General features: G+C 44.3%; 1 protein-coding gene across 2 annotated transcripts in view; it reads right to left on the reverse strand.

The window, feature by feature from the left end:
* Nucleotides 1-23,144, reverse strand: part of ACVR1B (activin A receptor type 1B) — a 42,370-nt gene extending 19,226 nt beyond the window's left edge. For both annotated transcript variants that reach the window (XM_035256710.3, XM_002752485.5), the window contains exons 1-3: nt 23,013-23,144; nt 2,071-2,310; nt 999-1,247 (exon numbers count right to left, since the gene is read on the reverse strand). In XM_035256710.3, the coding sequence (XP_035112601.1) occupies nt 999-1,247; nt 2,071-2,310; nt 23,013-23,103 (580 nt within the window). In that variant the 5' untranslated portion in view covers nt 23,104-23,144. The remainder of the gene's footprint in view (nt 1-998; nt 1,248-2,070; nt 2,311-23,012) is intronic.
* Nucleotides 23,145-23,402: the final 258 nt, after the last annotated feature.

A 23,402-nucleotide genomic window follows, 5' to 3' on the forward strand; every position in this document is an offset into this window, starting at 1 on the left:
CCACTGTCATGAAAATAATGGTTTTTCTTCATTAAAAAAATTCTTTTGCGAGGCAGGCAGATCACTGAGGTCAGGAGTTCAAGACCAGCCTGGCCAATGTGGCGAAACCTCGTGTCTACCAAAAATACAAAAATTAGCTGGGCATGGTGGTGCATGCCTGTAATCCCAGCTACTAGGGAGGCCAAAGCAGGACAATCGCTTGAACCTGGCAGGCGGAGGTTTCAGTGAGTGGAGACTGCACCACTGCACTCCTGCCTGGGAAACAGAGCAAGACTCTGTTTCAAAACAAATAAATAAATAAAAGGTAAAAAAAATCATTTTGCTTTCACGTTCACATTTAATAACTAGCTGAGCTATACCTTGACACCTGAACAACCCCAAGACCCTTTATCCTAAATTCTCATCTTATGCCAAGGTCCAGCATTTGGTTCATTTCCCTCACCTGAGACAGGTTTGGTCAATAACAGGTAGTACAGGAAATAGTGCTGATGTTATGCTGGAGGCCCACACTGCCTTATTTTAACCCCCACCAAAAACCCTTGGGCAATTGGTACAAGTCAATGATTCACCAAATCCCAACTCTAAGCTTTACTGGATGTCCTTAAACTCCCCTTGTGGTTGCTCAGAGATCAATGATTAGCTGTCACCACCTCACAGGAATCTGGCACACTCCTGTTTCTCAAAAGGGGCCCTGAAATTGAGCACTCCACTGCTCAGGTGGAACCAGCTGAATTTTAATAGATGTACATACAGTTGCAAAGCTTAGAGAGGCAGGGTTTCTGCAGTGGATAATTGTGTACTAGACCTTGGGAATCCCAGGGAATGAGAAGGTTTCAGTGAACCCATTATCTTATCTTAAGAAGGGGAACTAGGAAACCAAATGACTCAATGCTGGTAGAAACAAACGCAGGGCCCCCAGCCTTCTTTACAACCTCTCTATTCTGCTGGGAAACTGATGAAAGCCAGCCACAGACACTATGCCCTGGAGAACTCAGTACCTGAGCCAGACCCTGAGGTGGAGAGATCATAGACAAGATCCTGGAGCGTCTTGTCTTTGGAGAGGCACATCTCACATGAGGGATCTTCCATGTCCAGTCTCTGGCGGTTGTGATAGACACGCTGATGATAGTTAATGACAAGGAAAACAATGATGATGATGAGGAACAGGAGGAACACCGGGCCGGCAATGATGCCTACCAGCTCCACCGGGCCCCACATGGATGGGTGCTCAGGCTCCTTGAGGTGACCTGGGTCAAGCGAGAGAGGAGAGGGAAAGAATGAGGAGTAAAAATAAGAGAAAGAATAAAAACACCTCCCTCAAAGTGAAGAGTGAAAAAGACCGTTTTCCCTCTCTATGTGTTCAGGCTCCTTTGATCTCTCTGATCTTCCTGGGCTAGTCTGTCTCCCTAGATGCTCCCATATGTCCAACTTCTTTAGTTAAGGCACCCCTTCCCACAGTCAAACCCACACCCCACTTTGTAATCTCACACCACTTCATGATACTATCCCCACCTCGGGCCCCTACACAGATAACAGTTTCTGCTCTTTAACTCACCACAGCTCCTCCAAGCTCTGCTCTAGTTTCTCTCCTCCTGTGGGCTTCGCAGTAATACTTCCTGAATGGTAGACTCGCAAAAGGGTGGTATGTGGTGTTTCTCAGCTTTGGTCACTGGCCTATTCCTATTCTGGTTCCTCTTCACATCTGACCATCACCCTCCCGAGGAGTCCCCTGCTCGTGGCTCTGAGGCCATCTCTCTCTGGATCGTGGGGATCCCTGCCTGGTTTTTCCACTCCTCACCGCTGCCTATCGCTGCTCAGCCACTACCCAAAACACTGCTGGCACCTCTGGGACTAACTTGAAAATCTTCCTCACCCACTAATCTACAAAAGCAACTCCTGAGAAACCCCAGCCTATGTCACCTTAGGAAACATCCATCCAAAAGGCATCTTTATCGTCAAACCAAATGATTGGGAAAGAGTAGGAAAAAAAAAAAAAAAAAAAAAAAAATCAAACGATGCGGCGCCCTCCCTCCAAGCTGAACCACTAGTCCAACAAGGGAGTGCACTCACCACTGGGCACCCTCAAGTCGATCCTGTTGCAGTAGTCAGTGTAGCAGCAGTGGGTGTTGCGCAGGTCCTCCGAGCTGAGGCAGTAGAAGGGCTTCCCGGCAGGGACCAGCTCCACTTTGGGGATGCAGGTGCGCACATGGTGCTCCATCCCATCCAGGTTGAAAATGGAAACCATGCAGGCCCCATCTGTCTCACACGTGTAGTTGGCCTGGAGGCAGTTGGTGCACGCACACAGCAGAGCTGCAGGAAATTGGGGAGCAGACATTGACATCAATGGTGAGATCTTTTCCAGGTCCTTTTCTCAACTTAGAATATAATCCCTTAGCATACTTGATGTTCCAAAACCGATTTTTTATGGAGATGGAGCCAAAAAGATATCTTTAACTGGGCACAACTTCACCTGTTTATTTAGCTCACAAACAAGGCTTTTGAGGCTCCATCATTATCCCCTAAGTGCTCTACTTTATGCCTGTGAGAGACAGAGGAACTACCTTTTCTTCAAATCGAGATGCCTGACAAGAGGAAAGCATCTTCCTTTTGGAGAATGTGGGGCTGCCCCCACTTCATGCAGAGCCACCTAGGGTTCCTGGAGCCATCACCAGCCCTATCTCCCCCAGCAGGAACCAAGCACGCCCACGGCTTCCTGCAGCATGCATGCTCTCACACATTCTTTTGCTGCAATGCTTTTTTCCTGCCTCATCTTACAAATCCTTCAAAATTCAACTCAAATATCACTTGAAAAGCTTTCCTTGACCACTCCATCATCGTCCTCCTGCCTTTAGTCCACGTCAGGTGCCTCTCTCATTCATGAGGGGCAAAAAGGATATCCTCCAAAGAGGAGAACTTGAGTGCCTCCCTCGTGAAGTTATTGTGAGGACTAAGTGAGATAATGCATTAAAAGTGCTTGATACACTTAACCCATCCTGAAAGGCCCCTGGATAGCATGCACATGCGTGCCCACAGGCACACACACAGACACACACATGCAATTTCTTTCAAATAGGCAGTGTACACAATCACCTCTGGGATTAATGAGTTTTGCTGGGTAAATATCATACAAAAGTGTGTCCCATTTGACAGGAAATTACTGCAAATGAATTTGGCGCCTCTGAAAGCCTCTTCAGCAGCCCTGGAATCTGAAATCCTTTATTTATTCAACTAACAAGAATAGCACAGACAGGAGTTGGCTCTCCCCAACACTGTCTCCCATGAGACTAACCTAGCTCTGACCTCTTAGAATGGGCAGAAGTGTCGCTTTGCCTACCAGAACACTGAGGTTGGGGCTTGGGAGTGCTCAACGAAGCACTCACACATTGGGGGCTGGAGGTGGTGCGGCCCACACGAGTCCCAGATTGCACACTAAGTAAATACTATCTGGATGACAAATGGGAATGCATTCACACTATGGCCCCTAGAGATGAGACACTTATGGGCAGTCCCATCAAAAGCTACCCTGTCATAACTCACGGATTTAGCTGTAAATAGTCTATCTTTGTCTCTTCCTCCAATATTCTGAAAGGCATCTCTTGGCTTTTCAAATCCAAAGACAGATTCTAAATATCTCAGTGCCCAACCCCTCCTTCCTCGGGCTTTCTATAAATGAGGCAATTCCTTGCTAGTCCCACCCAAGGAAACCAAGGAGGCAGCCCTGGCAGGTGGAGAGACAGTGTAGACAGTGCAGATCTTCACTTATGGCCTGTTGTATTTTCTCACGTTGCATCAGATCCCTTTCTTCTGGGAGAAATTCCAAAACATGCAGCCTCTTGCTTAAGAGTTTGGGTAGTGTTATTTCTTAAAGGCAGAGCATTTAAAGTAGATGCCTATTAGACTAGGATCCAAATCATAAAAGAGATTTTAAAAGTAAATTTCTCCTGAATTTTTATTCTAACCCATTCAGACACACAAAAAAAGACTAAGGAATCTCTTCATTTTTCCTTCCAAATACCTTTGTCTGCACCCTCTTATTCTTTCTGCTTTTACATGTACTTCCGAAACTCTCAGAATACTTGATCCAAACCGCTTTTACACATGCTGGAATCTTGTTAACTCAAGAAAGCTAACTCTCATTCCCCTTTGTGGCAGTGGGGACATTCAGGCACTTTAAAAGAGGTTCCCTGTGGAGAGCATACCTCTCAATATTTGTGTTGTGATGTCCAGCAAAGAGAACAACATTGGTTCTATTTTGGGAAGCAAGAAGGGAAAATTAACAACTTCAAGAGAGGACTATTCTGAGCACAGTGAGACACACAAACCCAAACCCACAGTTGCCTTTCAGAAAAGCGCTCACTCCACAGCCCACCAATTAGAGGGACTGAATAGTCAGGAGCCTCTGCTTCCAGATATGTATGCTCCTCTCGTTAGTTCACAACCTCTTTCACAGTGATTCATTCTGGAGAACGAACACACCCACACGTGGCTCATTATTTTTGGGAAGTACTTAAACAATCTTGGTGTAAGACAGGAAAGAACAAAAGTGGTGAAATCTATGCTAGACAGGACATAGAACGGAACTGGGGGCTGGGCCATGTGGGTTTGTGATAAGGCGCTGGGTGAGTCCCTGAGCCTATCTGGGCCTCAACTGCCCAACAGGAAAACACTATTTATCTTACAGAGATGGTATGAAGATTAGCCAAGCATCTGCTAAGTGCTCTGGGTCCTCTGAGAAAGGCCACTCTACACATATCTGTGTCTAACCACATATTTTACAGAGTGAGAAGTCTGAAAAAGATATATTTTTAAGATAACCACCACCGCTCCCCATTCCCCTGAAAAGGTTGCAATCACCATCACTAGGAGCCACAGTGGGTGTTACAACAGGAACAGGCCAGAAAGGCTCAAATGTCAGCTTTAATATTAACCACATGACCTTGAGCAAGGTATTAACCTTCTTGCACCCATTTCCTAATCTGTAAAGTGGGGCTGTGAATAACTATAGTCATCTGTCACTTAACAACAGGGACATGCAGCGTTAGGCAATTTTGTTGCTGTGTAAACCTCACAGCGTGTACTTACACAAACCTAGATGGCACAGTCTACATGGTGCAGCTTCTTGCTTCTAGGCTACAAACCTGTACAGCATGTAACTACTGAATACCATAGGCAATTGTAACATCGTATTTGTATCTAAACATAGAAAAGGTAAAGTAAAAATACAGCGTTATAATCTTATGGGACTACCATCATATAACAGTGTGGTCCATCATTGACCAAAATGCTGTTATGTGGCACATGACTGTATTTCACAGGGCTATGTAAGAATCACATGAAGTAATATATATCTATTTTTTAGAGACAGAGTTTTGCTATGTTGCCCAAGCTGGACTTGAACTCCTGGGCTCAAGGGATCCTCCAGTGTCGGCTTCCTGAGTAGCTGGAACTACAAGCATGTGCCACCACGCCCAGCTAATAGACTTTTTAAAGTACTTACCAACTAGTAGCTATTCAATAAATACCAATCCCCCCTCTCAATATAAAACCTAAAAACAAAGCAAAAACCACCACCCAAGTAATAATGTCTCCTTACCCACTAACTAGGAAGTAGCAAGTTTCAGTAAGAAACTGCTATTCAAGCCTCAACAGTACCAGTAACCAGTTGCTTTGGCCAAGTCATTTAACTTCTTTCAACCTCATTTTTCTCACGATTAACCAGAAAGAAGGGACTGAACTATACGACCTCTAAAATCCTTTCCAGCTATGTTTGAATCTAGCCTTGTTTTTAAATTTACATTGTTTGATCACTGCCCAACACTGGACAATTCTGCTTTCTTTTATATGCTTTTTCCTAAACATCTTTTAATGATAGACATTTTGGCTAGTCTCTGTTAACATTCATTTTCCACTGAAACAAAGCGATAAATTATAAAAACATCTAAATTTACTGTAAACCTTAGTTCATTAAATAACACACACTAAATTCAATTCTCTCTGATAAGCTAAATCTGGACTAATGATAACAGCCCCTTAGAATCTGTTTCATAGTGACTCATCGGGTTAAAAATTCTACACACCGTGTATATAAACAACACATACCTAAAACTCTCCTTATTCCAAGATGGAAGAATTACGTAGTAGAAATAACACAATTCAGAAAAACAAATCACAGAAGTAACAAAATCACTTCTTGCATAAGCAAGTTAGGAAGTGGTCAGAACAAAACCCCTACTAGCATAGACTTTTGTCATTAACAAGTTAGGCAAATTTAAACTAAAGACAAAACCACGTTGGCAGGGTTTGAACATAGTTCCAAAGTATGATTCGAAGGTGGTTTGTGGTAGGATGTAAATGCAAATTTGATTCATGAGACAGGCTGTGTTTTGAGTAAGGCTGACAAGTTCCAACCTGGGCAGACTGTCTAGCTCCGTATTATAGAAGCGCCTAACACAGCTGGGTCTCAGAAAAGACAGGCTACTCAGTGACGCCATAGCCCAGCTAAGAATTCTCAAAAACGGCCATACAGGGTCAGACTCATGGCCACTTAGCCCAATATCCCGCCTCAGACCCTTACCAGGGAGAGTGCAGCGTGATGGCATCCCCCATGAAAGGGAAGAGGCACAGCACAAAACACCCAAGCTTGTCCTAACAGATGAAGGTCCGGGAGTGCACCTAAAACTTTTTTGAAGCTATAGTAATTATGAACTTTAACTTAATTACTACCTGTGGATAATCACTTTCATAAATTTAGTACTGTTTGTGGAGCACTGTCCTGTTTAGGTATGCTAGACTTGACTCTTGCATTTCAATAGGCAACCTTCTAGTTCTGCCCTTACTTTTCGTGATTTTATGGCCCGATCACAAACTGCTTCTCAGTACTCCTTCCAGATGAGAAATTCACCAGACAGGCCAAAGTAATAAGAATAGCCTAATACAACCATGATTACTTTAATTATTCCTCCCCGGCCCTTATTCCAATCCCCTCCAGTTTCTTTGGGCTAGAACAAAGAGCACAACTCTACACAACTGATTGCAGGATCAGAGAAACCAGTTTTACATCTGGGTAGGATGTTTTCAGTTTGTTTCCCATTAAAAAAAACACTGTTTATAGCTATGCTGTGTTGTTGTATCAAGAGTTTTCACATTCACTCTCTCCTGTGATTCCCAGAGGAACTCAGGAGCTGAGGCAGATATAGCTGTCCCACTTGATGGACAGTAAAGCCTTGGAGAAGTTAAGGGGCTCACGAGTGGTAAACCAGTAAAACCATGGAGCACCATCTCCAACTCAGGTCTCTAGGCTCTAAGCCTGATCTTTTCCCCACAACACCACACAGCATTCTACCACACTCTTTCTGACAACGCCTGGCACACAGAGCCACAGGGCCACGGCCACACTAGGTATACCTTCATGTGATCAGACTCAGCACCCTGCCAATAACATTCACATCACTCTGAACACACTCCTACCCTCCCCATATTAAATGCATTGTTGGTTTTCTGACCAAAGAGCCTTACCATGTCTTCCTGCAGTTCATCTCCAGGGATTTAGTGTGTTACAGCCTGTTATACCTCCTTAGTAGTTAGGACTACAAGTGTACCCCACCACACTGGCTAAGATAGCTCTTTATACACAGTGTAAATTCCTTTAATCCCTTTGTGACTTTGAAACAACTACCTGGACAGACTTTATTAGGGTCTTTGAAAGTCCAGACCAAGTCTTTCTCTTTATTCACATGCATACTTACCTCTGTAAAAAAATTCCAAATTATTAGCTTGCCTGGACTTTAGAGAAACTATATTGCCTGCCACCTTCTCTCTAGTCGGTAGTATATTTTCTTAGGTTCAGTGGCCCTAACTTTTATTATAGGTCTCACCAGCATAGCAACCAGGTTCTCCTTGGAAATCTCTTTACAGACAGGAGTAACAGGTCAATTTAACAGTATTCTGGCTACGGTACCATTTAAAGAAATAGATGGTGTTCCATTCACTTTTGTATCTCCAGGGCTAAATTCTAGTAGGTCCACACTAAACATCTGCTCAAAAAATGGCCATTTATGACGACAACATGTAAGTCCTTTGAGATGGGAGGAAAAATAATATTTTCCTAGTTACTACAGCCATATAATAAATTACCCCAAAACTTGTAGCATAAAACAACCATTTAATCTATGCATGGATTTTATGAGTCAGAAACATGGGGCAGGGCAGCAGGGACAGCTTGTCTCTACTCCACAAGGTTTGGGGCTTCAGGTGGAAGACTCCAAGGCTGGGGGCTGGAATCATCTGAAGACTTATTCACACTTGCATCTGGCTCATGATGCTGGCTGTTGGCTGGGGGTCTTCATTCTTCTTGATGCGGTCCTCTCCAAGTATAGAATGAGCATCTTTCATCCAAAATGTTGGGACCAGAAATATTGCAAACTTCTGATTTTGGGGGATTTTAGAATATTTGCATATACATCTGGCTGGGCATTCCTCATGTGAAAATCTGAAATCCAAGATTCTCCAATGAGCATTTCCTTTGAGCACGTTGGTGCTCAAAAAATTTTGGAATTGGGAGCATTTTGGATTAGGGATGTTCAACCCGTAATCCCTTTGTGTGGGTTAGCTTAGCCTCCTCAGCATGACAGCTGCCCTTCCCCAGAGCAAGATCCCAAAAGGAGCGAACCTGGCAGAAACTGTATCCTTCTAACAGCCTAGCCTTAGACACCACAGAGCATCACATTCACCATATACCATAGATCAAAGCAGTCAAGCCTCCACCCAAATTCAAGGGAGGGACAGGGGTAGGCCCCACCTGTTGGAAGGAGTGTCATAGTCACACAGTAAGAAAAACATGTGGGATGGGAAATATAGTGGCAGTCATTTAGGAAATACAATTTGTCACAAAGACCCACTTATGAGGTCTAAAACATCCCATATATTTATCACTACTTAAGAATAAAATAACATTCATTACAAACCAACTAAGAATATAAGATTGGTTTTAAACCTTTAACTACCTCAAGAGGTATTTAACATCTGCAACTTGTCCACTTCGAAATAATTTGGGCTTATGTGTTCCCATAGCATGCTTCTCAATACATATGGAAGAAATAATTTTTTTTTCTTTTTTTTTTGAGAAAGAGTTTTAGGCCAGGTGCCTATAATCCCAGCACTTTAGGAGGCCGAGGTGGGTGGATCACAAGGTCAAGAGATCTAGACCATCCTGGTCAACATGGTGAAACCCCGTCTCTACTAAAAATACGAAAATTAGCTGGGCATGATGGTGCGCGCCTGTAGTCCCAGCTACTCGGGAGGCTGAGGCAGGAGAATTGCTTGAACCTGGGAGGCGGAGGTTACGGTGAGCTGAGATCACGCCATTGCACTCCAGCCTGGGTAACAAGAGCAAAACTCTGTCTCAAAAAAAAAAAAAAAAAGAGAAAGAGTTTTCGGCTCACTGCAACCTCTGCCTCCCGGGTTCAAGTGACTCTCCTGCCTCAGTCTCCCAAGTTGCTGGGATTACAGGTACCCACCATCATGCCCGGCTAATTTTTTGAATTTTTAGTAGAGACAGGGTTTTGCCATGTTGGCCAAGCTGGTCTCGAACTCCTGACCTCAGGTGATCTATCCACTTCGGCCTCACAAAATGCTGGGATTACAGGCATGAGTCACTGCGCCCAGCCAGAAATAATTCTTTTAGTTTCCCTGCTACCTCCTCTATCACTGAGAGCACCTTTAGGGACTTATAATTACATAGTGATTAACAGGCGCAGCTCTGAGGTCAGACAGCCTAAGTTTAAATCCTGGTGCTCACTGGACTCAGCTGTCCAATTAGAAAATGGAGAAAACAAGAGAATCGACTTCATAAGGCAGCTATGAGGAATAAGATAATCAGACATAAAGCTCTTAGTCAAGTGCCTATACAGTTAAATGTACAATTAAATGCTAGATATTCCTACTAGTACCAGCCACTGATTCTCTAACAGGTTTCGCCCAATCCTTAATGCCTTTAATGTTTTTAAATGCCTTTAATATTTTGTCATTGGTACTGGAATCTTCTGCAAGTTATATTTTAAATTGAAGTTTCCTACAATATCATTAGCACACCTAAAATAACTGACATAGCCCTAATATCATCAATATCCAGTCAGTGTTCAAAAATCCTTTATTATCTTGAAAAATTTAACAGCTGGCTCAAATCTAGATCCAGGAAGGGTGTGGTGGCTCATACCTGTAATCCCAGCACTTTGGGAGGCTGAGGTGGGAGGACCTCTTGAGCTCAGGAGTTTGAGATTGGCCTGGCCAACATAGTGAGACCCTGTTTGTATAAAAAGTAAAAAAAAAAAAACAAAAACAACTGCTGGGTGTGGTGGCATGCGCTTGTTGTCCCAGCTACTCAGGAGGCTGAGGTAGAAGGACTGCTTGAGCCCAGGAGGTTGAAGTTGAAGTGAGCTGTGACTCCACCACTGCACTCCAGCCTGGGCAACAGGGCTAGACTCTGGCTCAAAAAAATAAAATAAAAATCCAGATCTAAATGATGTTCTTTCACTGTACTTGGCTGAGAGATCTCCTAAATATCTTTTAATCTACAGGTTTCCCCGTTGTGCTGTTATTTTTCCTTCTAAGTTATCTGTTTAACAATCTAGGCCATTTGTCCTGCAGCTTCCCATATTCTGGATTTTTTGGGCTGACTCTCCATGGTGTCATTTAACATGTTCCTCTCTCCTCCGTAAGCTATTTTCTATAAGCTGTTATAGAAGCTATTATATCTTATTTTCTATAAGCTGTTAGCTAGATCTAGAGGTTTGATCTGATTCAGGCTCAAATTTCTGGTTAGAATACTAACAACTAATGAATACCATCCTTACCATCCCTTGCAAGGCACAGAACTTCAGCTGTCTCTTTTGGTGATGTTAATTTTTTTTTTTTTTTGGTAACTGTTTTCCTCTTCTACTTTTCCAGGTCCTGTGTAGGCATTCCCTCCACCAACCCCAACACCATTAGGTACACAGATTTTGGCACACACACATTTTTAGTCTAGAAAAGACTACGTATTCCTTCTTCCAGAGTACTTGAAATTTACTCTGTACTCAATTTCATCCAATATGCAAGATCAAATTCAGTGTATTTCCTTAAATAGTTCCAGGAATTCAAGGCTGCGATGAGCCATGCACACACACCACTGTACTCCAGACTGGGTGACAGAACAAGACTCCTCCTCTAAAAAACATAATAACTTAAAAAAAATCAACAAAATTGGACAAAGGACCTGAACAGACATTTCTCCAAAAACACAAATGGCCTACAAGCACATGAAAAGATGTTCAACATCATCATCTCTAATATATTGCAAATTCCAATGGAAAGCAAAACCACACAATGAGATACTACTTCATACCCACTAGGAAGGTCATAAAAAAAATGAAAAAGAAACTTAGATAAGTGTTGGTGAAGATTTAGAGAAACTGGAACACTTGGTACATTGCTAGTAGGGACATAAAAGGGTACAACTCCTGTGGAAAAAAGTTTGATGGTTCCTTAATAAGATACACCTAGAATTACCTCATAACCAGCAATTCTACTCCAAGGCATATAAACAAAATAACTGAAACAAGTGTTTAACCACAGACTTGTACATGAATATTCGCAACAGTACAATTCACAATAACCAAAAGATACAAACCACCCAAATGTCCATCAAACGATGAATGGATAAACAAAATGTGGTATATTTATGATGGGGTATTATTCAGCCATAAAAAGAAACTACTGATATATGCTATAATATAGATGAACCTTGAAAACACTGTACTACAAGAAAGAAGCCACATATTAAGATTCTATGTATATGAAATGTTGGCCAGGCGCAGTGCCTTACACCTATAATCTCAGCACTTTGGGAGGCCGAGGCAGGTGGATCACTTAAGGTCAAGAGTTCAAGACCAGCCTGGCCAACAGGGTGAAAACCCGTGTCTACTAAAAATAGAAAAAAATTAGCGGGGCATGGTGACACATGCCTGTAATCCCAGCTGCTCAGGAGGCTGAGATTGGAGAATCACTTGAAATTGGGAGGCGGAGGTTGCAGTGAGCTGAGATCATGCCATTGCACTCCAGCCTGGGCAAGGGAGTGAGACTTCGTCTCAAAAAAAAATAAAATAAAATAAAATAAATAAAAATTAAAAATTGATTAGTGGTGATGGTTTGCACATTATGAAGGTACTTAATGCTACTGAATTGTACAATTAAAATAGTACATTTTCCATTATACATATTTTACCACAATTTAAAACTACCATAAATCCCTATTTGCAAAACATTTACAATATAATCTCAGTAACAAAAACAAAAAACCTACAGTGTTTTTCAAACTGTCTTCTTCCTGAATCTCTAGACTCTCCACCACGTCCATGAATCTCCGAACTCGCAAAGTGAGTTTTCACTTTTCACCATTTTCTCACTGGTATCTAGCATGGCATCTGGCAAATAGCACTGTGCTCAATAAACCTCACTCAACAGATCTCAGCCTAGTAATTTCAGGGGCAGAGGAGGGACTCTGCTCAAGTTGCTCAGCTTTTACTCACTTTCTATACATTTCTACATTTTCTTTCTTTTTTTTTTTTTTTTTTTGAGATGGAGTTTCGCTCTTGTTACCCAGGCTGGAGTGCAAAGGCACGATCTCGGCTCACCGCAACCTCCGTCTCCTGGGTTCAGGCAATTCTCCTGCCTCAGCCTCCTGAGTAGCTGGGATTACAGGCACGCACCACCATGCCCAGCTAATTTTTTGTATTTTTAGTAGAGACGGGGTTTCACCATGTTGACCAGGATGGTCTCGATCTCTTGACCTCGAGATCCACCCGCCTCGGCCTCCCAAAGTGCTGGGATTACAGGCTTGAGCCACCGTGCCCGGCCTACATTTTCATTTTTAAGAATGCCACTGTTCTAAAAAGAAAGACAATTGTTAATAGCTACTGATCTAGACAACTGCCAAAATGTTTATGAAAACCTGAATCAGGTTAAAAAAGTCTGGCACTAAACTGTTCACAAAATAGAGGCAATGTTTGGCTTTCTTCTGGGGTGGGAATGCAATAAGCAGGAACTGATACTGAACTAGCAAAGTTCTAACTAGCCTAAATAGAAAAATCTTGCAACAGTAAAGCAATCACATGCTATTGGTTGAAAGAAAAAAAGACCCAAGTTACATTTTCACCTTTTACAATCATCAAAATTAGATTTAAAAAACACATCAAAACAAAAAGCTTTCAAGTACCCAAGACCTATAATAAAGTCAAATTTTACATGTGCCAATGGTGGTATATAGAAAAAGCAAAAAAAAAAAAAATGCACTGCTAAAAAGCACTTATGAAGAAAATATAACTGACTTAATAAAGGAAGCTATTTGTATGGTGGCGGGTGGGGAGAACTACAGATTTAACAATAAGACACTTGATAAGCTTGGTATTTAATTCCAATCTGGGAAAAGGTCTTGGAATGGGGTTTGCATAAGAGAAAGGTGTTTGGAAAGCCAGCTCCACACTATATCCATTCTACAAACTGCCTTTCTGACATTCTACTTGGAGACAAACCCAACCCTAGAGAGCTGTTTAAACAAGTTCAACCTTAAGTCTCAGGTTAGAGAATGAAAGCTTTGTTCTCATTCAAAAGAGCTGTTTGATGTTTATGCTAAGGAGACTTGTCACTGCAACTTAATTTATGGCTGACTGTAAATACCTGAACATCTAGCAAGGGCCCACCTGCTCCCCAGGAGAATGTCACAGTAAAACAGAAATGAGTGGTATCATTATGAGGGGGTAGGTCCAATGTTCCTGGGACCTGTGTGTGCAGACTCAGCTGTCATATTTAGACAATCAGGAAACTGCATTTCTCCTTTGATTTCAGTTTATGATGAACATGTAATACCACTGTTTTGTTGAGTTTGAATAAACACACTTCTGGTCATTAGAGCAGGGAAGGATATTTACCCTTGATATTTTCTTCCTGACCTATTTATTATACTCTGGACGAATGGAGACAGTGTATGTCACAGTTTTGACTAGAAAAGGGATACGAATGATTGTTTCAGGCAACTGGGACAATGTAACAGGAAAAAAAATCAGCCAAACTCAGAATAAAACTAATGAGGTTGAGAAAGCAAGTTCATTTGGCTGGAATAAAATGGGTAGGCGGTAGGATAAACAGATGAAAGAGGTGAGGTAGAAAGAGAGATTATCATGTTCCAAGCAATTCACAAATGTTCGAAGCATTTTTTAAGTGAGCAGGATTAAAATACCATATATACAAAGAATATAATAAAATTAGAGCAAAACAGAATTGGAACTATTTACCTAGGATTTTACTGAAAGGATGGAAAAGAAATGAATGAATTCAATTAAACTTATTAAGTACTTAAAACATGCAAGGCTTTGTGTCAGGCCAAAGCCATATAATGAATAAGCCAGCTCCACGCACCAACTCTTTGGACACGGAGAGTGGGAGGAGAAGACAACTATAAACAGTGCAACTCCACACTACAATACAGACTGACGGGAATAGCAGAGAGGATGGAATCACTGACTGGGAGAACACAAGAGGATGAAGGTCCCACTCTGGAGGACACTGGGTTTGGCTAGGAGGAGAAGTGGGGAGAAGCATTCCAGATAAAAGGAAAAGGGAAGGCAAAGGGCTGTGAAAAATCTTAGCTACACTAGGTTCACAGTAAACTGACAGCTGCAACAATATCAAGGTTCCAGCCAAACACAAGAACAGTAAGGAAGTCTAAGGCCAGATGAAGACTGACTGCAATGCTAAGCTAAGGGGTATGAAGTTGATCCTAGAAGCCACATAACCTCTATGTCAGACAGACAGGGTGCGTTTCCAAAGTTAAATCCAGCAGTAGGATGGAAAACAAATGGGAAGCTGAAGGCAGAGATCCGGGTTAGAAGGTCACTTTTATAGTACTCACAGCACAAAGTTCAGTATTTAGAGCATGTTTTGGACTTGGATAGACTTTGGACCCACTGCTTAACTTCCCTATGCCCTAGTTTTCTCATCTGTATAATGGGAATAAGAGCCCCTCAAAGAATAACTGCATAGAGTAAATGATATGATATAAGCACTTAGCATAGTACTTTAGTATACAGTAAACATTCAGCAAATCAGATGCTTTCATTACAACTGTCACCTGAACTCCTCATAGTCTGTAGTAGTTCCAACAAGCAGGAAAAAAAGGCCATTTGTGTATAAAGTTGTTTTGTTTTTGTTTTTTATTGAGACGGAGTTTCACTCTTGTTACCCAGGCTGGAGTGCAATGGTGCTATCTCGGCTCACCGCAACCTCCGCCTCCTGGGTTCAGGCAATTCTCCTGCCTCAGCCTCCTGAGTAGCTGGGATTACAGGCACACGCCACCATGCCCAGCTAATTTTTTGTATTTTTAGTAGAGATGGGGTTTCACCATGTTGACCAGGATGGTCTAGATCTCTGGACCTCGTGATCCACCCGCCTCGGCCTCCCAAAGTGCTGGGATTACAGGCTTGAACCACCGTGCCCAGCCTAGTTGTTTTTTAGACAGGATCTCACTCTGTCACCCAGGCTGGAGTGCAGTGGTACAATCATGGCTCACTGCAGCCTCAATTTCCTGGGCTCAAGCTATCCTCCCACCTCAGCCTTCCAAATAGCTGTGACCACAGGCATGTGCCACCACGCCTGTCTAATTTTTAAAATTTCTTTGTAGAGACAGGTCTTGCTATGTTGCCCAGGCTAGTCTCAAACTCCTGGCTGAAGCAATCCCCCATCCCCACCCCGACCTCAGTCTCCCAAAGTGTTGGGATTACAGGCAGGAGCCACTGCGGCCAACGTCTATGTGTAAACTTCTAAAGGGCAAGGACAGACTCTCTCCTCAAGATCCCTCTCAGCATTCAGCTTGGTGCTAGGCACATCTTGGATATCAGAAATGAACACTGACTGATTACAATTCCATCTTATCTTCTACAAATATAAAAGGTATATGCAAACATACACCAAGACAATATATGAGGATGTGGGGCAAGGTGAGTCCTATACTACCAAAAAAAAAAAAAAAAATAAACAAGAAAATACTTCAATTCCCAAATTCCTTAATTCAAACATCCCAAGCACCCAAGCACCCAAGCACCTAAAAAACTTATTTCCAAAACATCCACAATTCTCTTGCCCCTCCACTCACTCACGAATATCTAGAAAAAGGTTATAGGCAGATGAAAGCCACATGTGGTCAAAAGACTTTTTTGGGGGGGGGATGAATTTTGCTCTTGTTCCCAGACTGGAGTGCAGTGGCACAACCAAGGCTCACCGCAACCTCTGCCTCCTAGGTTCAGGCGATTCTTCTTCCTCAGCTTCCCAAGTAGCTGGTATTACAGGCATGCACCACCATGCCCAGCTAATTTTGTATTTTTAGTAGAGATAGGGTTTCTCCATGTTGGTCAGGAAGGTCTCAAACTCCTGACTTCAGGTGATCCACCCACCTCAGCCTCTCAAAGTGCTGGGCTTACAAGCATGAGCCACCATGCCCAGCCTCAAAGGACTCATTTTTATTTGTGAGTGATGGGATGGCTGGGCACCAGGTCTCAAGTACCCTCATGCCTATCTTGGGGTGTTTCCCCCTCTTCTCTTTCACCATCACTATTTGACTCACCCCCGACCCAATGCATACATTTTTTAAACCACCACCCATTTACCATTTCACAGTTCTTACAGGTCAGAAGTCCAGGCACAGCATGAAGAGTGCCAGCTAGGGCTGCCTTCTCATACAGGATTGGGTCCACTTCCAAGCTTACTGATTGTTGGCAAGATCCACTGCCTTGCAGATGAAGGACTGAGGTCCCCATCCTCCTAGCTGTCAGCTGGGGACAACTCTCAGCTCCTAGACTAGAGTTCGCCTGCGTTCCTTGCCATGTGGCTTTTGGGATGGGCAGTTCACAACATGGATGTTTGCTTGCTTTCAAGCCAGCTGGAACATCTGATTTCCTCTGGTGTAATCAGTTGAGAAATCTCTCTGCTTGAAAGGGCTAGTTCAATCAGGACAGACCCACCATGATAACCTCCTTTAGATGGCTAAAGGTTAACTGATTGAGACCTTAATTCTACCTACAAAGACTAGCATTTGGCTGAATACCTGGAACAGGTGTGTGTACACCAAAGCGGTGGAATCTTGAGGGAGTTAGAGCAGAAGGTGGGCTGTGGTAGGCACAACTGCCTTACATTTTATACTTCTGTTTATTGTCCATCTCACCTGACAGAAGTAAGCTGAAGGAAGGCAACTGTGTCTCCTTTGGTTTACTCCTGTATCCCTAACTCCTGTAACAATGCCTAGTATATAACAGGTTCTCAATAAATATATGACGTGTCAAGAGAACCTTTGGAGCAGGGGTCTCCAATCCCTGGGGTCACAGACCAGTACTGGTCCACGGACTGTTAGGAACCAGGCCACACAGCAGGAGATAAGTGGCAGGCAGGTCACATCAGCAGTGGCATTAGATTCTCATAGGAGTGTGAAACCTGTGAACCACACATGTAAAACACCTACTTGGCATGTACCTCATGAGAATCTAACATGCTTGATGTGCCTGTTGTTTTTTTTTTTTTTTTTTTTTTTTTGAATTCCACTCTGTTCCCCAGGCTGGAATTCAGTGGCATGATCTCGGCTGACTGCAACCCCAATCCCAGGTTCAAGTGATGATCCCGCTTCAGCCTCCTGAGTAGTGGGGATTATAAGGTGTGCACCACCACCACGCCTGGCTAATTTTTCTATCTTTTTTTTTGTTTTCCTTTGAGACAGAGTCTTGCTCTCTTGCCCAGGCTGGAGTGCAGCAGCACAATCTCGGCTCACTGCAACCTCCACTTCCCAGGTTCCAGCAATTCTCCTGCCTCAGCCTCCCAAGTAACTGGGATTACAAGTATGCGCCACCATGCCCAGCTAATTTTTTATTATTAGTAGAGACTGGATTTCACCATGTTGGCCAGGCTGGTCTCGAACTCCTGACCTCAGGTGATCTGCCCATCTCTGCCTCCCAAAGTGCTGGGATTACAGGCGTGAGAAACCATGCCCAGCTGTGATGTGCCTGATGATCTGAGGTGGAACAGTTTCATCCCAAAACCATATCTCCCCCACTTCCCCTGCAGAAAAATTATCTTCCACGAAACCAGTCCCTGATGTCAAAAAGGTTGGAGACAATTGCCCTAGATCACCATGGTAGGTACACACCATGCATATGTTTAGTTTGCAGTCTTGAAATGGGACTTTTAACTATTAAAATTCTGGTTTATCTCTACCACTTTTGTATATAGATCTAACAAAATACAGTTAGTGCGAATTTATGTGTAACCCCGATATCAACATTCATCATACTTTCCTGGTCACTGCTGGCCATGCACAGAATAATGAAACATTCAAAACACCCCCCACATAGGTTCTCAACCGAGGTCAAACAAGGCCAACACCCTGCCTTCTTATCTCAGCTGGCATACTGTAAGCAAGTATCCTTTCTGCAGTATATTTAGTGCCATGCTTTTCATTTACAAGTTCACTGTTTAAATGGTCCCCACAAGTAGAGCTGAACTGCTGTCTAGTGTTCCTAGGCACAAGAAGATAGTGGTATGTCTCACGGAGAAAATACATGTTAGAGAAGCTTGGAGGCTGGGCATGGTGGCTCACGCCTATAATCCCAGCACTTAGGGAGGCCAAGGTGGGCAGATCATGAAGTCAAGAGATCAAGACCATCCTGGCCAATGTAGTGAAACCGGTCTCTACTAAAAATACAGATATTAGCTGATGTGGTGGCACACACCTGTGGTCTCAGCTACTTGGTAGGCTGAGGCAGTAGAATCGCTTGAACCCAGGAGGCAGAGGTTGCAGTGAGCCGAGATCGTGCCACTGCACTCCAACCTGGCAACAGATGGAGACTCCATCTCAAAAAAATAAAAAAAAAGAGAAACTTGATTCAGGCATAAGTTAATACTGCTGTTGTCAATAAAGTTCAACGTTAATGAACCAACAACATGTATTAAATAAGGTGTCTTTAAACAGAAAGCCAGGCATAGTAGCTCATACCTATAATCCTAGCCCTTTGGGAGATCAAGGCAGGAGGATCATCTGAGACCAGCCTGGGCAACAAGTGAGACCCCATCTCTACAAAAACTTTTAAAATTAGCCAAGTATGGTGGCATGTACGTGTGATCCTAGCCACTTGGAAGGGTGACACAGGAGTATGCTGGATCCCAGGAGTTCCAGACTGCAGTGGAACAGTAAACAATAAAGATTTCAAATTTATAAAGAGCCACTCCAGTATTCTAATTTAACCTTCAAAAATAAAGATGACCTAAAGCACCACGAACTGAGAATTCCATTCCACCTCAACACCCTGTGCTCCTGAGTTATTATGAGAACAGACTGCAACCCAATTCAACTCATGTTCCAAAATGCAACAAGCAGCTTCAACAGGACATGCTGGAAGAAGCAGCACGTCTCATCGTTTACTGATTCATATTTTGGTAGCAAGGTTACAATTAGCTCACCGGTGGAGAATAAACCTATTTATAACACAGCAGTCCACCTGAAAGACATAATCATCTAAAAAGGTTCTTAGAGGAAAATAAAGTGCAGGTTCTTCCTGTACTGATTGCAGATTCCCAAGGTCCTTTTGGATAAAGTCCTCAGTCTAACCTTCCTGTGTTCACAGTCACCATTCTGGCCACTTCTCAGCCTCCATGTTCTTATGTAACATTTACATAGTGCCATAAACATTCCCAGAGTTGCGTAAGAATTAAAACGTTGCCAAACCAATAAAGCCTAAAGCAGGTCACTCCTTCCAGACTGTCTTTGATTAGCACAGGTATGCTACCTAGTTGAGGAAGAGCCTGCCAGAGACAGAAATTAAGTTGAGGAAATCTAAAAGGGGTCTACAAAAAAGCACAAAAGAAAATTAGCCACACTGTGACATGCTGTACATCTATCAATCACAGAGTATGTTTTTCTGCTCCATAAGATAAAAAAGTAACTCAACATTGCTTATTCACTGAAGTCAGAAACCATGTCTAAAAATACCTCCCCACCAACTGGCTATCAGTAAGTCTGTCTCACAAATGTCCCAATAAGAGTGACATAAAATATTTCCTTATTTTACAGAGAGAAAACTGAGGCAGTCACAGAAAGGTTAAGTTACTTGTTCAAGGACAACATGTAAGGGAGCTAAGTTCTAGGGTTGAAAACCAGCCTCCTCCCTCTATCTGACTCTAACCTTAACCAGAGTAGCCATTTTAATATGTTTTATCACATCTGTTCCAGGAGCTGTTCAAACAAAACTAATCAGAGATCCTCTACAAGACTGCACTTCCACTGTACTTACAATCCATGTCCACTCAACAAAACTACAATGTTTGGCTTGAAATTAGATTTTTAGTCTGCTCACAAAATTTCAAAATGTTCCTATGAGAATGTCAAATGTCTTTGTTGTTTTTGTCTTAAATGAATGTCATGTTCTCTTGCTACTAATTCAAATTTACATTTTTAAATACTAACGTTAAAATTCCAAAGCCAGGCCTTAAAACATGTACACCTATCAAACGAATGCTATTTCTAACTGAAACTCATTCTCCTTATCACTGGCCTTTTACTAAGTCCCAGTTAATTCATTAATGAATAGAAACGCCTATCCCTTACTGCCCTCACAACATGTTCAAGTATCAGGCATCAGAGCTGCCTGGCTCTGTCACTCCTCCGGCCGATGAAGGGGAGCACTATATAGGAAATGCAGGGGAGGAGAAAAAAATCAACTTCTTGTTATCCCACAGCCTCTATTTTCCCAGAACTGACGTTTTACTTTAAGCCTTTTGCAGCAGTGGTCTCCATAGCATGCACTATTGGCAACTAGACGTGTCCCGGAAAAAACTGTAGTGTCTGGCCAAGAAGTTTAAAGGCCCTGGAGAATGTTTGCTGGACACACAACCTAATTTCCAATTTACCAAAAAAAGAAACGAACTCCCTATTTTACCCACCCACCTTAACCCCCTCAAACATCCAGTTTAGGAAGGTTACAAAAAAATGAACTCTGCCCCATTCAGAACCAGTTGGATTATCAGTTAAACATTCTTAACTAGGCTTATAACCAGGCAAGCCCCACAAACACTACATCAAATCAGCAGGGAAATGACTGTTAAAAATCCTGGATATATTAGGGGCAGGACAAAAATTCCTATGTGAGGAATGTAAAGATTTATACATACACACATAAAATGGCAAACCTACAGGTTCAATCTCCCCCTTTTTTTTTTTTACTCCCCCAGTGGAGAACCTTATGGTACACGTTCCAAAAACATGGCCCTTAATAAGGCCCTATGAACATCCTTAATCATGCAAATCATTATCTCACCACAAATGTCAAGCTCTCTTCATACAGCTTCACCATGCTTCTCAAACCCCAGAGCACAGACACCTAAGCCACAGAGCAGTGAGGCCGAGAACACACACGAGGTGCTTAGGAGAAGCATTAGCCTGTGAACAAAGACCCCGCTGCACAGGCTCCACCACTGGGAACAAATATCAAAGCCTGAGATAATGAACTTGTTTTTGAGACTCCAAAGTGGCATGGTGTCTTTTCTTGACTGTCTGGTTTATGAAAGACGACTGAACCCACCTGAGAATCATTATTTTTAGTGGCGAGGAGAGCCAAAGAACACACCTGATCTCCCACTGCTGGAAGGTTAGGGGCTGCTGAGAAGTCAGAGCAGCAGGCTTTGTACATCAGGAGCGAATACAGTCCTGATCCTCTCTCCCAGATCCATCTGTGGGTCAATAATCGCTTCAATATAACTGCCAAATATAACCTTCATCTGCTACCCCAAGGCCAAAACACATTCGCCACGACTCTCTTAAATGAAATATTTTAGGGTTTCATCTGCTCTTCTCAGCCACCCAAAGCCTCATAAACAACACAGCCAGCGGAGTGTCCTGCAGAAAGGTACCCGCTTCCACAGAGAGCAGGGTGGGGACTGGAAGGTAAGGGGTGTGTAAGGGTGGGCGGGTTGGGAAGAGGGATCCTGTAAGAAGGTAAATAAGTACTGACCAAGGGCCGGGGGTACAGTCCAGTGGTGGGATCTTTAAATAATCTTGGGGGGTTGGAGGCAGGTTCTAGGATTTCACCTGAAACGCATCCACGAAGTGATTAACTGAATGAGCCCCCCGGGGTAGGGTGGGGGAGGCGAGGAGGAAGGCAAATACGCCTAGCTTGAGATCAACCCTTGGGGAACTCGGTTCCATAGGGTTAGGGATTCCAAAGCCAAGCTCCAAAAAGGTTTAGGGGCCTCTTCGTCCCACTTCCTCCAAATAGCTTCCACCGGGCGTGTGTGCCGGAGGGCGGGGGGGGGGGGATTGCCCCACTGAACTCAAGGGATTGAGTGAAGGGGAAATGTGACTCCCTTTCCCAGAACAGTAGGGAGGCAGGGGAGGGAGGGTAAGAAACACAAGTGCAGGACCTGAAGGAAAGGTTAGAGACCCCTTCCCCTACAGTCTGAGGTGAGCGGGCTCTCAACATCAGCATATCTCGGAAAAGCAAAGACCCCATCGCCCGAACCCCACAATCTTGGCGGGAGAAGGACGCCCCCCCAGGAGCATCTGGAGGGAGGAAAGAAAGTCCCCCGCCCCTGGACACAGTGAAGGGCAGAAACCATGGACCTCCAAACCTTGGGGCTGGAAGCCCAGACTCCCCTCTATGAAACATGAGGGCGCTGGGAGCGCGACCCCCGAGAGCTGCCCGAATCCAGTTCCGCCTGGAGCGGGGCTCGGGTCCCCAGGGGCCCGGCGTGAGCTCCGTCGCCGCCGGGCGGCCGCGCCTCGGAGGTTGGGGAAGCTGACGGGGGGGTCACCCCGACTTCTCCGCGCCCCCCGCCCAGCCATATTGTGAGCGCGGGGAGGGGGCGCGCTGTAGCCCAGCGGCCGCGGCTCGAGGCCTCGCCCTCCCCCGGCCGTCTCCATCCCGGCCCCCGCCCCCAGCCCCGGGACTCACCCTGGATCCCCCGGGGCCCGGACCCGCCGCTGCCGGAGAGCAGGAGGACAACAAGGGGGAAGAAGGAGGAGGCTCCGGCCGACTCCGCCATAGTAACCGCCGCCGCCGTCGCCGCCGCCGCAGCCCAGCAGCGCCCAGCGCGCGCGCGCGCCTCCGGCGCCTCCCCTCCTCCCGTGGCCCGGCTCCCGCCTCCCTCTTCTCCGCCCGGCGCCGGCACGTGCGCTCCCGGCGGAGCCGGCGCCGCGGCCGCCGCGCGCGCCCCCGAAGGGCGGGGCCGGAGCGCGCGCGGGCGCCCGCCTTAAAGGGGAGTGTCCCTGTTAAAGAAGTGGGCGGGGCTCGCGCCTCGGCCAACCTCGCGGATGGGTGCGGAGCCCGGCGCCGAGGAGACCG

The sequence above is a fragment of the Callithrix jacchus genome, chromosome 9, assembly GCF_049354715.1.
Source record: "Callithrix jacchus isolate 240 chromosome 9, calJac240_pri, whole genome shotgun sequence".
NCBI lineage: Eukaryota > Metazoa > Chordata > Mammalia > Primates > Cebidae > Callithrix > Callithrix jacchus.